The sequence below is a fragment of the Copadichromis virginalis genome, linkage group LG18 (genome assembly GCF_057382275.1).
Source record: "Copadichromis virginalis isolate Kocher_CV1m ecotype Utaka linkage group LG18, C_Virginalis_male_GT1.1, whole genome shotgun sequence".
Lineage (NCBI taxonomy): Eukaryota > Metazoa > Chordata > Actinopteri > Cichliformes > Cichlidae > Copadichromis > Copadichromis virginalis.
The window spans coordinates 9,745,010-9,761,024 of NC_140635.1; the positions used below are offsets into that span (position 1 = coordinate 9,745,010).

General features: G+C 39.9%; 1 protein-coding gene across 1 annotated transcript in view; it reads left to right on the forward strand.

The window, feature by feature from the left end:
• lig1 (ligase I, DNA, ATP-dependent) overlaps positions 1-16,015 on the forward strand; it is a 70,391-nt gene that overhangs the window by 20,329 nt on the left and 34,047 nt on the right. Inside the window, exons 9-18 of the mRNA XM_085440513.1 lie at positions 3,157-3,243; positions 4,689-4,745; positions 5,794-5,852; positions 7,984-8,097; positions 8,252-8,418; positions 8,810-8,886; positions 9,892-9,983; positions 12,289-12,388; positions 12,613-12,698; positions 13,570-13,685. Coding sequence (XP_085296639.1) covers positions 3,157-3,243; positions 4,689-4,745; positions 5,794-5,852; positions 7,984-8,097; positions 8,252-8,418; positions 8,810-8,886; positions 9,892-9,983; positions 12,289-12,388; positions 12,613-12,698; positions 13,570-13,685 — 955 coding nt within the window. The remainder of the gene's footprint in view (positions 1-3,156; positions 3,244-4,688; positions 4,746-5,793; positions 5,853-7,983; positions 8,098-8,251; positions 8,419-8,809; positions 8,887-9,891; positions 9,984-12,288; positions 12,389-12,612; positions 12,699-13,569; positions 13,686-16,015) is intronic.

A 16,015-nucleotide genomic window follows, 5' to 3' on the forward strand; every position in this document is an offset into this window, starting at 1 on the left:
TATTGTGTCAGGACAATTCACTATTTATGCACAATAAACAAAGGAGCATAGCGCGACAATTTCTGTTCAGCGCCAGACTTGCTTGTAACCTATATCACCAATTATTTTATGAAAGTGACGTATTAACTACTAAAAAACACTGACCTTTGTGTAAATGCTTGGAGCAGACTAACCTGTGAGCTGGAGGGTTCTGGGACGTTATATTTGACCTTTGAATGGCTGCAATCCAGGCCACCCGTCGCCTCTTTGTTACTTCGGAAACATGGCTCGAACAATTTCTCTTCAACGAGGTAATCCGATAACAACCGATCTCTTTACCCGTCGGCTTCCCGTGGCTGTCATGCGACCGGCTATTGCAGTTAATAATACAACGGCTTCTTGTGTTTCTTTTTATCGCTGTATAACTGATTTTAATTGAAAGCCTGCGTGCGCTAGTACCGCTTGCCACGAGTTCCCAGAATCCTTTGCGGTTCTACCCGTGAATGACGTCACATTTTCAATCTCTATATAATATGCATGTTAAATTTTGTATTTGGGGTGAAATATCAAGTCTTTTCAAGTAAACCGGTTCAAGTCCAATTCAAGTCCCAAGTCATTGGTGTAAAAGTCCAAGTCAAGTCACAAGTCTTAGAACATTTTTTCAAGTCAAGTCTAAAGTCATAAAATTAATGACTCGAGTCTGACTCGAGTCCAAGTCATGTGACTCGAGTCCACACCTCTGGTATATGACATTGATACCTTAAAAAGTGAATGAAACCAAGGTTATCTCTTGCACTCATCACTACAGCGATGTGCTTGTTTTGTTTAGGAATGTTCCTGATGATTAAGTGTCAATTACGCGAGAGGAAAAAAAAGGAAAACAGCGATTGACTGGGTGATTATTCTAGTCCTAAAAATAACAAACAAATAAAAAGAGTAATAGGATTAGCAAAATAGATTAAAATCTGTCAGTGTATATTTATAAATGAGTACGCTTTCTATTCTACGGATTTCTATTCAAGGCTCAGGAGGCGTGGATGAGTGGGCGTTATCAAGCTTTTTCTTTAAATACGTATAAATGTTTTATCTAAGTAGTCCCAATTATTTAAAACAGTTGCTGTCGTGTTCAGCCATTTTCAGTCTGTGAAATGCTGACTTATATAAATTTGCTAGTGAATATTAATACCAGCACTGTTGTTTCATTACACTACAGTTGTACCTTTTAGTCTACAGTTGACAATTGACCACCTCGTCAATATTAAACGGGCTGTGTCATCAGGTTCTGCTGTCCTCTTTCCTCTTCCTTCCTGATTTAAAGAGACTCGCTCGCTGTGAAGAGGAGGAGGGCCTGGCTGGTTGCAGCTACTTGGTCTCAACTATAATTATGCAGAACTCTTCAGTGTAGAGCACACAAGTGTTGGGGGTGAAGAGGGGAGCAGATTTTGTTGCACACACGGATAACGAACACTATCATCATCATCGCAAATAAACTGTAGTCCAGAGTCTGTTAGTCAGCTGCGACGTGTGTGTGTGTGTGTGTGCCCCTCCTTCATGTAAACAGACAGTGATACACAGTGCAAAAGAGAAGCAAAACTCATCATTGAGACTGGGCTTAAATGGGGTTCCTAATGCAGTGTGTGCTCTGCATTATTTAACGTAATTTCTTCCTGATGTTCCATTACCAGAACTATAACTGTTCTCCAGTGACTGCCTTTCTCTTATTTTCTGTCTATTCCTCTTGTTTCTATATATTCCTTGTGATTCTATATATATTTCACCTGTTTATTTATTACTGCTGTCTTACTATTTATATTTTATACCTGGTGTGGAGCACCCATAATTTCATTGTACATGTACAATGACAATAAAGGGCTATTCTATTCTATCCTACAAAGAATGTGATTTATTAGCCAGCAATACTCCATGCGTCCTTACCAAAGCCCATAAAGCTGGTGAGCAGTCAGTAAGGTGGACTCAAAGCAGCCTTTTACATTTCTGACTCAATACCGATGCCTTTGATTTTGGGATCTGCCCATTCTGATTTCTGATCCAGTGTCAGTGTTGAATAATAAGCACTGTCAGGAGTTAAGAGAGCAGAAATCTTTCTTTATGTGTAAAACAGCATCAGGCGAGACTGGAACATTGTTTTCTTATTTTTGTGAAATGAAATGTGACAAATAAACATACCCAAGATACATATTTACCAAACCGCTATCTTGTATAGTGTAATAATACATGACAACAGGACCAACGCAGGCGTTAGTTTAATTTATTTGCCTTTGTTTCATTTCAGCTCGGTGTGAGAGTCATTAGGCTGCTCCATACTGCTATTATTTACAACTTTTACAGTTGTGCTAATTTCTCCTTTTCCTGCACCACCTACAATGAGCAAACACCGTATATGATGATTGTTGTATTCTCAGCTCAGGCATGCACTCCCTGCTGCTGGAAACCAATCGGTTTCTCTTTATTATGATTGCTTTTGCAATTATTCAGTCTCCCTTACAGAAAGCAATGCATTTACCACATGTAAATAAGCCAGCTTGTCATTTTGAGGTCATGTTAACTATTCAAGATCCAAACTATTTTTGGCTGTGGAAAGCAGGGAATGCATTTTTCATCTTCCTAACTATTTATTTTTTTATCACTACCTTGTGTGTGACACTCTGGGAATGACAGGTATTGCACACAAAAGAAAGTTCACAGCGTTAGTTTATCTCTGTGTAATGAATTCAGACAATGATATTTTGTTTGAGGAAAAGAAACTCAACATCTTGTATGTTACTGCAGTAAAAGAGAGACGGTTTAAACTTGTAAACCATCCCAGTAGTTTGGTTTTTGGAAGCAATAACTGCTGACAATGGAAACACTTTTCTATTTAATATGCAGAACTTTTTCTGGGTTTTTTAAATATCTACTTGCACGTTCAGTTCGGATAAACTTTGCAATAGTTCAGCTTCTTTCTTTGTGAGCTAACCAGAAAAACTACTAGAATATCTTCCAAAATATTCTTCACATTTTTAAAGTGTTTCATTGTTATGATAATTGTGTGCGTGACTCTCTGCCTACAAAGGAATCTGAGTTGGCACCAGTGACTGCAACAGCTGTTGCCGTCATTTAGTTGGACACAAATGTGCTCTTTCATTTTATCTTTTAAAATTTGTGTTATTTCCTCAGTGAGGCAACCTCAGGACAAACAAACTATGATCCATCGAGACCAAACTATCATCCCGTGGACGACGCTTGTTGGAAACAGGGCCAGAAGTAAGTCACCTATCTGCTGCAAAAATAGGAACCCAAATTCTCTGATTGAATGTCTTGATTGAAATTCATATGCATCTTTAACTGTTTCCAGCGTGCATCAGTTACTGGCACCTCTCAGACATATTTTATCACTGCTTCTGTATACTGCTTTTCCCTGTTTCCAGATGTCTCCAAAATAATATAATTTCTTCACAGGGTGGATAGCCTCTCTATCCACCCACCAAATCCAGTCGCTTGGACATCAGACAGTAAAATATAAAGAAGAAAGACAGAAGGAGGAGGGGAGCATGTGGGATGATCAACTAGCTTTGCATAAGGCAGAAATTATGAGAATTTTATGTGAAGGATCATTGGGAAAAACAGCTGTTATTTTAACTAGGCATCTGCCTATTTTTTCCCTTTACTGGAGAATTTGTGTAATCCTAAAGTAAATACAGAAATCACAGCCTGCCTATGTGCCTAGACCTATTTAAAAAGATGCCCTGAGATTGATTATCATGAATTATGCCAAGCAGGGTAATAATAAAGCTTGGGAGTGCAATGTGGACAGGAACTATAGTCGAACGTCCACCTGTCTCTTTCTCTGCTGATTATTTGCTTTTACTCTCCACTTCTGGCTGTCAAATAAAAGACAAAGCTAATCTACTCACTAAACAGGCAAGATTTGGGATGCAACGTTTTCACTCAACAGCGATTAGAGTCATCACACTGTTGGTGGGGTTGTTGTTTTTTTTCTCCCTTCTTCCCTCTGAGCCAAACTGAAGCGAACACCAGCCTGTTTGTTTTTTTGTGAAGATCTGCGAGTTATTTATAAGGGGAAAAAACTTAAGGAATGAAAACCTTCAGGCCAGGGAAGTGCTCTGACTTAGTAATGGGTAATCACAGGGAAATCATGGAATTTTATATCAAGGTCACGCTGTAAGGCATGCTGCTTATGTGCTCGGCTTATTCTCGGATCGACTCCTGTACAGATTGTTTTAACCTGCTTTAAGCCGTGCGCAGGTGAAGTCTGCTGCTTCTTAAAGCTAAATATCAGCCTCTGAATTAAATTGTGTTCTTTTCTGAAATTGAATAAACAGTTTGAGTGTCAGAGCTTCGTAGTAAGGATTAAAAACACATTAGGATATAGTAGCTTTATATCCAGAATATATGCAAAAAATTATAAAGATAAAATTATATATATATATATTTTTTAAATTGCACTTCCCACCATATTTCTCTGTCAAACTAATTGTAACGACACACTTTTCTCCACATGCCGTTGTCACCTTCGCCCTCCTTGCTGTCATTTTTGTGCGGTTTTTGATAACCTTGAATCAAAGCTTATTCTACTGTTGCATTAATTGCTAGTCGCTCTGAATAGCCGAGTCAGCTCAGCGCCGCGAGTGTGAAAATCTGTCCGTGTTGATGCTTTGCCTGCTAACTACGTGTTCATCACTCTCCAGAGTGCCCTACTTGGCAGTGGCTCGCACCTTTGAGAGGATTGAAGAGGACTCTGGCAGGTAAGACCTCCCAATGGGGGACATTTTTCTTTTAAATGCCAGAATGAGTTGAACATCATTAGTAAGAAAATGATTGCAAGTCTTTCAAAGCACACACACGTATTGCAGAGTTTCTCTTTTTTTTCATAAAAATACCATTCAGGTTTCCTGCTGGGAATTTCTGGAACTAAATTAGTTAAGTGCTTGCCAGTCAGGAAAAGTGAAAAAATTTGAATAATTCACTGGTTGTGTTGGGAACATGAAGAAATTTTAAAATGGGTCACCTTCTAGGATTGCTCAAATATATTGTAATGTGGAGTTATTATGCTCACTTCCAGCTGCATATTTTTATTCTTATGTTTTACTAAAGTAGTTAAAATAATCCTTATTTGCCTCATAACGAGCTGCGGTGCTGCTCCTCAGTTTGCGCTGTCTAAAACGAGCATTTTAGCCCCTCTCTTAAAGGCCACCCTTCATTTAAGCCTCGTTTCTTTTAATTGGCGGATTCTTGTAAACAGAAGGTTTGAACAGCAGGTTAGCAGCTTATGTGCTCATGCCTGATGTGAGCATATTGGCCGTCATACAAGAGTGGGGTAAAAACAGTCTCAGTTTTTAGACGTCAGGCTGCTCAGAGGGGTGGTCGCGTTTAATATGAAAGCCAGTATTGTAACTATACCTGACAGAATATAAGTCTATGTTTCCCCACCTTAGTTTCCATCTTTTGTTTTGTAAACCTGGGTTGGTGTAAACCAGCTAAAACAAAAAAAACCCCAACAAGAAATTTCATGTTATTTTTAGAAATCCTACATTTTAAATAATGGTTTGTAACCTTTGTATCTTGCTAGTTGAAAACATTTTTATCTTTGAAGGATATTGAATGACATATTATTATCTGAAACTGATGTATAGTGTTTCATAAGTGAACTCTTCATCTGCCTCCCAAGCCCCTATTTCCGATTAAAACCTGCAGACTAATCTCATTTCCCACCTACCAGTATTTACGGGATGGCCTTAAAATTCGTTTAACTCGTCTTCCCAGTCTAACAGCAATCCTGTTGTCATTTCCTAGGCTGAGAAACATCGAGACACTGTCAAACCTGTTTCGCTCTGTGCTGCTGCTCTCCCCAGGTAAATGCTATTTTATCTCTGCCATAATGCATCCTGATGTAGCTATACAGGCAGCTGGCTGCCAGCCGCTCTATCAAGGAGATGATGTTGACGCCAGTTTGCACACAAAAGTGGGAGGACGTTGGCCGATGTGTGTATGAGAATGTGGGAATCTGATGGTGTTTGTGTGTGTTGTTCTGCCTGTGTTTCATTGTGTATATAATAGTGTTTGTGTCAGGCCTCAGCAATACAGTCATACAGCAATACAAAAGCTGCAGGCATTAAATGAGCTGAGGTAGCTAATTAGCCTACTGTTATGCTGACTGCTTTTGTCCAAATAGAAACAATTCAATGAGCTCAGATGGGGAAAAGTTTGCGATTACATGCAATCTTTTTATGACACTAGCAATTGAATGCCGTAGGTTGGTGAAAATCACAAATTTGTTGCTGTCTGTGTACAAAGAAATTTATATTTAGAGTCCACCCAGAGCCTCAGAAATTTAAAACAAAAATTCAGAAATTCCTCACCACATAGAGATGCTTTAAGAATGTAGGGATATAACCAGCGTACAACTAGTTGGCAACCAGTTGAGTCAAGCTCCTTACTGAAGGAGTTGGGCTGACTGGCACAAGCTCAGATTCATTGGAATATATTGGCAATTTATCTGCATTTATAAATTGGGATCGCAGTTATTTGCAAACATTTACCAGTTTGTCTGTGAGCGATTGCCGTCAGTCTGTGTCGGACTACAGTTGTTTGGAAACAGGTGGCCTCTGACCAGGCAAGCAATTGCAATTGAAAGTGGTTTGCTAGAAGTTAGTCACTGCAACTATTAGGAATTGGTTAAATTTAAACTGCAAAAGAGAGATTCATAGATAAATAGAGAGAGAGAAATATAGATAGATATAGAAATATGAATAGATAGATACATAGATATTTTTACTTTAGTGTGACTGAGCCATTAGTGGTTATGGTAGGCGTAATTAGTCATACTTGTATGCCAGGGTTTTTTTGGCTATGAATGAGCCTTTATGATTACATAAAGTAAAAGCAGTGAGTCTCTGCACTTTCCTTTTATTTTTGACCATTTGGTAAACAAGAAATTCCTGTATGCTGAAAAAAACCTGTTAAATGTGATTCAGTGGTGTAGCCTGAAAGCATCTCTCTCTCTTTTCTCTCATCCATTATGTGTGTGTAGAGCTAGATCTGCAGTATGTAGCTCTGCTGTTGTCTGTCCCAGAAAAGTAGGGTTACAACTGGTGGAGTGCACTATATTAACCCCGTAAGCCCTAAGCTGTTGTTTTAAACTTCTACCTGGAAATTTTATCCTTTTTTTGCCAAATTAAATCAGTAAAAGCCACAAAGATATTAAAAAATTCATGACTTTTGGCCTTTGTGGGCGAAACACATTTCAGAGAACTTTGGCTTGTTCTGTCAAGAATGACTTAAAAAACTCTTAATATTGACAGATTTTCTGCCACATAATGTACACTGTAAATAAGAGAATTTAAAAAAAAGCAAAACACTTACACATATCAGTGATGCTAATATTACTAAAAACTTTCAGCTGCAATTCTACCAAGTTTGATGCCCGATAAATGAACCACAAGAAATTCTACATCCAGTCTAGTCATGCCAGTAGTTGGTGGAAACTCCATCCAGGGAATTTGTCATACTTGCCAACCCTTAAAAAATAAAAGATACCTGTTACATTTTTATAACAAATCCAGCCAGCACCCAGAACAGGGGACTCTGGGGAGGAAGGAAAGATTGCTGGTTGAAGCCAAAGCTGCCACAGTCAACAACTTTTCTGGTGGAAACCCCTTAGTCTTGTGTTGCCTGTCTGTATGTATTTGAATGTGATTTTATGGATGTTCATTTGTGCGTCAAGAGTTTTGAGTGCCCACACTTGTGCCGCCTGCTGTTGTCTCAGAGTGTGGTTGTGTATTTGAGTCGCTGCTTGAGTGTGTCTATCCATGTGCCTGAGTTTGTGTGTCTGTATGTGGGTTTACTGTGCCGTTTTTGGTGGTATCTGTTTTTATTTGTGTGTATGTGCTTTTCTTTGCAGACTTGTCTGGAGGTGTGTGTGTGTGTGTGTACGCTGCTGTGTTTGGAGTATAATAAAGCCTTCATATGTGTTCTCCTTCCTAGATGACCTGCTCTGCTGCGTGTATCTGTGTCTGAACCAACTCGGTCCTGCCTATCTAGGGATGGAGCTTGGTGTTGGTGAGACGGTGCTGATGAAAGCTGTTGCTCAAGCCACTGGTAATAAGCGCACACACACACGAACATGTGGAAGCACTCTGCTGCACCCAAACACTTGCTTGTGCATTCCCAGCCTAACTGCTGATGCCACCCTTCTCTGAAGCTCATCAGCCAGCGAGGCTGCTGCTATTTACCGTTTCACTCTTGTTTCCAGGGCGACAATTGGACAAAGTCAAAGCAGAGGCACAGGAGAAAGGAGATTTGGGCCTAGTGGCCGAGAGCTCCCGTAGCAACCAGCGCATGATGTTTCAGCCGGCCAGTCTGACAGCAGGGGGCGTGTTCAGGAAATTGAAGGAAATTGCCAGCATGAGTGGGAACTCGGTGAGCCACAGAATAACATTTTCATTAGAGGAGAGCAGTCTTGGGAAAATATTGTTTTCGCTCTATTTGCCTCTCAGTATTGAGGTCATGGACGGGAAAAAGGAAAGGAAATGTTAATGTGACGTATCGAACAAGAAATTAATAGTTTATTTGTCTGCTTCAGAGGGGCAAGGTTAATTTTCCACCATTTGAATAAGTTGTTACCTGCCTTGATTCTCTTGTACAATTAGTTGCTTTTCCCTTCTTGGTTGCTGCTGGGTCATTTTTTATTTTTATTTTTTTCCTCTGTATTGAACATGGAGTTTGTACTTGCTGGTGACCTCAGTCTTTTTGCATTCTGTCTCTTCTCGCTCTTCTTCTGTGAATCTCAATTTCCTCCCGCCTGCCTCAGGCCATGAATAAGAAAATCGACATCATCAAAGGTCTCTTTGTGGCATGCCGCTTTTCAGAGGCCCGCTACATAGTCAGGTAAAATAAGACTCTCTCTCACACACATGCACACACAGCCTTGGCTGCACGTGTGACCACAGGCATACATGGGCGTCTGCACATTTATAGACGCAGAAATGCATAATAACTCCATAACCCTCTGTGTATACGTTGGAAGTGTTTAGCCATGTATATAAAAGATGAATGTAGCCTTGGAGTCTGAAAAATACTGCAGAAGCAGAAATCTTTTAGACCTGCATTCTTTCTAATGGTTGCAAAAAGGAGCTTTTAGCAATATTGCCCTAATTCTCTCTCAATCACTAGATCCTATCTACAGTAAAGCAGAGTGTGACTGTATGATTATGGCAAAAAAACATCACAATCAACGTCCATTAGTGTTATTATTAAGTGAAATCTTGGATTATTTAACTTGATTATTCATAAAGAAGAATTTTCCTTTAACATTACATCCTTTAGTGTTATAACTGAATATAATGCACATAGGAAAAATAAATGGGGGCTTGGGAACTTCCATCTTGCAATGTCTTTATGTGCAGACAGTAAAAAGAGGAGTAGGGGTGGGAGGACTTGATAGCACAGTTAGGGCAAAGGTGAGTAGGCTATCAAGTGACCTCTTAGTGGTGTGCTGCCAAAAGCCAACCGGGTGAGAAACCTGCCACTGGGTCACCTACAGAAAGATTCTTCTAGGTGGAGCTTGTTGACCAACGCGTTTCTTGATCCAGGTGAATAGACAAAATTGTAACTGCCTTTTTTTTTTTTTTTTGATAATTTGAAATAATTAAGTTTGCATTACGCCTGGCTTTCTCAGTCAGGTTCACTGCTAACTCCTGAGGTCTGGTTAAAATAGAAAAAGGGGAAAAAACTCAAGTCAAGGCTGCATCCTTTATATTTTATTATTATGTTTTATTTTCAATCTCTGCTTGCAGGTGTTGTTCAAGGTAGCTAGGTACAAATAACTGACTTGACTTGGTGCAAATAGATGTGTCTTCTGACTGCTGTTGAACTTTTGGTTCTGATGGACAGGTCTCTGGCTGGAAAGCTGAGGATTGGTCTTGCTGAGCAAAGTGTGCTCTCTGCACTGAGCCAAGCTGTCTGCTTGACCCCACCTGGACAAGGTAATTTTAAAGGAAAAGTTCTTTTTTTTGTTTTGTTTTTTTTTTAAACAGCCAGGTTTCCATAAGTATATGAAAGAAGAAGAAAGAAAGCTTTTTTTCTGTTTCAATCATTCCTCCTGTGAGCACTCACCATGAAAAGATCCTTTCCTAGTGAACTTTTGGTTTAAGTGGCTGCCAAATCTTGTACAGACTTTTCAAAATCAGAACTTCTTTTACTCCGTCTCTGCATCTCACCTGAATCCAGCTGTTTTACAGTCAGTGTGGTGGTGGCTTGAAATCGCTTGCATACTCTGACATTTTACAATTCAGTGCCTTCCCTCCCTCTGTCCTTCCCTTACTTCCTTCTATTGACACTTAATAAAAATTTAAAGACATCCATGTTTCACTTTCGTTCTGGGTTATGCTAATATTTGGCATTAAATTTTAATTTTATTTAATTTTACTAATTTGTCATATGAGTTTTTCAAATCCTATTTTTTCTTGCTCTGTTGCACATATATTCAGAGGTTTCTTGCCCTATGATGTGTACAGAGCTTTGGTTAACTGGTTGGTTTAATTTATAAACGAATTTGTTACATAGCCGAGTACCTTCTGATGTAAATCATCACTCTTTGCGTTACACCAAACTCAAGAAAAGGAGAGAAGGGAGGTTAACAGTGAAAGGACTAAATATTGAAATGATTTCTACTTGATTTGCGAAACCAAACGAGTATACTGTGCCACACTGTTGGGGCTAATAGAATCCCGATTGCCAGTCCTTGTCAGATTGTTCAGTATCAAGCTGCAGGCTTTTCAGTTTGTGCAGCAAATGATTCGGGAGTTGTTGCATTGCTACTAAACTAGGGGGGGGGGGGGGGGGAGAATAAGATATGAAGTATGTCATCCCTCTGTGCCTTACTTGCATTTTGAAAGCTTTAGGCATAGTTCATAATAAACTTCTCTGCACTGAAAAAACAAAACAAAACACAGATTGGGAGGTGGAGGAGGAGATTATGGATGGATCAAAGCACAATCAAATTGGTAGATGTGTCTTACACTGTGATCAAGTACATGTTTCCACCAACGATAAGCTGTTGTTGAGCCATTTCTTCTCCCGTCCCTTTCAAGAACCAGCCAACATTTTGGCAGATTTGGGAACCAGACGTTAAATAGCATTATGCAGCAGAACTTGAGTGATTTTAGTGGGAAGAAGATCACGGCAGGCGGATTCTGGGGGTTGAATCTGCAAATCATTTGATATTTTTGTTGTGGTAGCTTCTTAAAGCCACTGATGTACACAATTCCAACTTTTAGCCCGGTAGTTTTGGGAATTTGCAAAAGGGCTTAGTTCTGATTGTTTGAGTCTCATGCGAACTTCAGATCAATGTATATTTCAAATTCATATATTTTCTCACACGGTGAACTTTGCATACTTGAAATGGTTAAAATAATTAGATTTCTGGTGGTATGATCCAATTATTCTTTGTAAAAGTTGAATCTGAATCCTAACTTGGAGGTGACAATGATGGAGGAGGAGGTGGAGTGTTAGAGCAAGTAATCATGTGCTTTATTTTTAGGCTAGTCATTAAATCAGCGTTAAAATATTCTTCACATGAATTAGAGCAGTCATAGATCAGCTTCAGCTTGAAAGAGCAGTGTACATCATCCATGGATTTGAAATATTTAACACGTTTTCTGACCTGATCTGTTGCTAAATTCATCTCTTTACGAAGAAAGTTTTGACAGCCTCGCTTTACCACCTACTTTCAGCGCTCTTACTAACACTAGACTTATTAAAATGAGTTGCTTAGTCACGACTGGAGGCGTGCTTTAATAAGAGTCAATTAGACCAGAGGCTCATAGGGGAAATTTGCATTGATCTGTGGCCTGGTCTGGAAATGTTTTTCTTAACATTTTTATTTATTTATTTAGCCATTATTTAATCAGGCAGGTCAACTCAGAGCAAATTATTTGTTGGGCTGAAGAGGCTCATGGTGATGAATAATTTAACTTAATAAATTATTATTCAGTCATAGTTTAAATGTATCATAATTATTAATGTTATACTGGGAAACAATATAATTAATTTGGACTTCACAGTGGGAATTAAATCCAGTCTTCACTGTTCATTGTTGAGCTAAATAAATAAATAAATGAATAAAAGTGAAGTGCAGCAATACTCAAGTAATTGCTGCAAGTCTTGTATATTTCCTGGCCTTTGAAGTGCTTCTGAACTCTCATCCAACAAATGTTAGGTCATACAAATGTTCAAACACTTGCAAAGATCTGTTTGAAATGCATTCCCCCCCCCCCTCTTTCCTTATAGGTTTTCCTCCCACTGTGATCGACGCAGGGAAGGGAATGAGTGCTGAGAGCAGGCGGGCGTGGATTGAAGAGAAGAGCCTCATTCTCAAACAGACTTACTGGTAACTGAAGCCTCAACAAACACCCTTGTTTCAATTTGCACTCTCTCCTCGGCACCACCACAATGCCTCATCGCCCCCTTTAAGTCCCGTCCCTCATTCTCCCTCACATTCCTTTTTTGAACATATTGATTTTTTTCTTCTCTTTTTTTGGGAGGTGAGGTGGGGGATTCTTTCCAATCACCCTGTCTCATGTCTAACTCGCTGCCCTGCTCTCTCCCATACAGCGAGATGCCCAATTACGATGTTCTGATCCCCGTTTTGCTAAAAGAGGGCATAGACCAGCTGCCCAATCACTGCAAGCTCACTCCAGGTAAGCAACCAGTCAAGAGGCAGAAAGGTTGTAAGATCCAAAGCAGTGATTGGTGTGTGTTTATTGATCAATTCAGTGGAGGTGAGTCAGTTATTTTAGTTAAGTCCTTTATCACCGAAAGATAGAAGATACCCTAAACTAAGGATTAGGTCCCAATTATACTCTTGTCAGGCTATTTGTGATAAGGAGACTTGGCACCAACGTAGGAAATTAATACAAGCCACCATCTGAACGATACTAAATTGGGAAACTAAATTGGCCGTTGTTGGTCAGTTAGAGCAATCTAGCCGCTATTTTGGCAGGTAAATAATTGTTCTTCAGGGGCCTGTTTTGTTCTGAAATGTGAGATAGTTAAAGGAGCTGGTGAGTGTTTGCATAACACCAGCCAATTTGGACAAAATGTTGCAGTACTTTCATATTGGGCTTCTTGCTCTGTAAGCTGCAATTAAAGGAATTTGTTTGGTATATTTTCATTATATCATGCTATGTCTGCTGCTTTTGAAGCTTAACTTAGCAGCACAGCCCAAGGGAATGTGAGTCAGAATGTTAATATTGAGGCCAAATGGGAGTACAAACAAATTTCGACTGTGGTTTTGTCACAGAAACAGTTGTGGGTGTGATGCTGATGTGTCATGTGGGAATGTGTTGTTGAAGCCAGTTTCACATTTTCTTGGTTTATTTTATTTAAATGTTTTGTTGCAAAAGGATACGAGATTCTTGGAACCAGAAGCTCTGTTAGCACTAGCCCTCCTAGTGTTAGTCTTTCTCTACACAAGAACCAGAAAGAATAGTCTTCGTCTGGTTGTTTTTAAGCTGTTTTTTAGCCGTTTACTTACTCCAGTTCTCCCACTATTCACCCTTTTTCTTCCAGGTGTACCACTGAGACCCATGTTGGCTCACCCAACTAAGGGTGTTGGCGAAGTGATGAAGAAGTTTGACGAGGCAGCGTTCACCTGCGAGTACAAATACGACGGGGAGCGTGCACAGGTCTGTGTTTGTGCAAAGTGACAGAGTGCAACTGTTTGTTTTTCTTGTATTTGGCACCAGACATATGCCTGCTGAATTTTGCATGCATATAGCTTTTGGCTGTGTTCTTTTGAGTATGAAGTATTGCTGTTCTGTGACTCTCACTGCCTGTTCACTTGACAGTGTGTATACGTGTGCCTGTGCCTATTCTTTTAAGATAAATAGTAGTGCTGCTTATACCTTGGGCCTGTGGGTAGAGTGAGCTACTTCTGCCACTGTGGGCTAGAGGGGAGGAGGTGGTGGAAGGGGGGAGATGAAGAGACATGAGGCAAGAAGGTAGAGACAGAGAAGACAAGAGAGATCAGAGAAAAAGGGAGTCCAAACCACAACAGGAGAGAAAAGAGGGTATGTGGAAATTTCGAGGGAGACGTACAGAAACGCAGCAAGAGAGAGATTGTAATGTAAACCCCTCCAGCTGTATTGTTAATTTTGGACAGTCATGCCAATAAAGTGCCTTTGAACTGAGTTGAATTGAGAAGAAGAAAGATGAAGAGCAAGAGGGAGAAACAGAAACAGAGGAACTGGATGCGAAGAGGGAGCGAGCCGGCGAGCAAGCCGTATGACGTCCTCTTCTCTCTGGCCTCACTGCAGTGGACTTTACCTTAAACGGCCAGCAGGGGGACTCACGATTCACTACTCAACCTTCTGTGTGTGTGTGAGTGTGTTTGTGTGTATGCAAATGATTGTGTGGTCAGATATCGCAGCCAACAGAAAGTCAGCTTTGCTCTGTATGACAGCTGAAGAAAAAAAAAACTGTAAATGAGCAAAATAATTAGATGTCCCTGTCTGAAGGTTAAAAAATAGACAAAATCTGCAGATATCCTAGGTAGTTAATTTGAAAAATGGGGGTTAAACACATGGTAATGGTTAGAAAAGAAATGAGCTGAATAGAAGAGACGTCACGAGGGCAAAAACGTGGACAGTTGTTGTGCTAATGTTCATATCTCTGAGTATTAATGAGCAACAGTTTCAATTAGTTTGTGAAATATCAGTTTGAGTTTGAATCCCTAAATTTATCTAAAGCTCATAATGTCAGTGTGAACAGACATGCAATAGATGTTTCTACTAGAAAAGCTAAATGACCGTAGAGAAAAAGTGACTGTTGAGTGGATAACTTGGAAGCATGTGAGTTAAGCCACACATGGCCCCACATACACTTGAAAAGAGAACAGACTACTCCTGCACACAAGACAGAAAACCCAAAGGGAACAATCATACTGAGAGAGTGTGAGAGATCAGCCTGACGATGAGCTGACCCAACACTGTGTGTGTGTGTGTGTGTGTGTGTGTGTGTGTGTGTGTGTGTGTGTGTGTGTGTGTGAGTGTGTGAGTGAGTGAGTGAGTGAGTGACAATGGCTTATTTGTCGTCATTGCACTCGACACAGTATGGGAAACTTCAAGATATAAGGAGCATCAGTCTTTGTCTCTCACCTGCGTTAAGATCTTGTCTGTCACTTGACTAACTCAGTTAGCTGATTGGCAAATGCAGTGAAAATAAGTTTATTACCAGAACAGATTTTCCAGCTGAAATGGTAAACCCACTGTGGTTCATTTCCCTTGGTACTAGTACCAGTCGGAAAAACAGGCAGTGTTTTGCTCCCTAGGATGTTAGAGGCATTCAGCTGTCGCCCAGCAGTACAACACAAAGGCTTTTTATTTATCTTTATTTGGCGTGTTTAACAACACAGCAGCAGTATACTCATGGATACAGCCTGGTCTGTACTCTGTGTATGGCTTATTTAGTCACAAATACAAAGCGGTACTAGTACAGATGAAATGTTCTACAGTTTTACTCCATGTTTATGCACGCTACTGCCACCTCAAGGCCAACTTTACCCAGCGTTCCAGCTAAAAGGTCTGACTGGGAAGTCAGAATTTATGACTTTGTACTTCAAATGGAATGTAGCATTAGTTTCTTAAAGGGGAACTATTAGGCTTTTCCTTATTTTCTGAAATATGCATACTGTTACACTGGTAGATTTTCATGTTAAACATGGACATATTTTCAAATAATGAGCTCAGTGTATGCACAAGTAATCCCTGTGAGCCTAAAGCCAGGCTTCAGATTCTTCTAAATGCTCTATCTCAAACAGTTTAGTCTACTTTTGACTCTGTTTGATGTTAGTGGATCTCCCTACATCTCATATCAGGCACACAGCTATAGCTGAGAGTACAGGAGCCCCAGAAGAAAGCTGGCTTAAAGGGAGACGAGCTAAAACGGCTTGTTTCATACGCTGGATTAACTGAGCGGCTGCACCTAAACAAAGGATAAAATAAATGAAGAATATTTT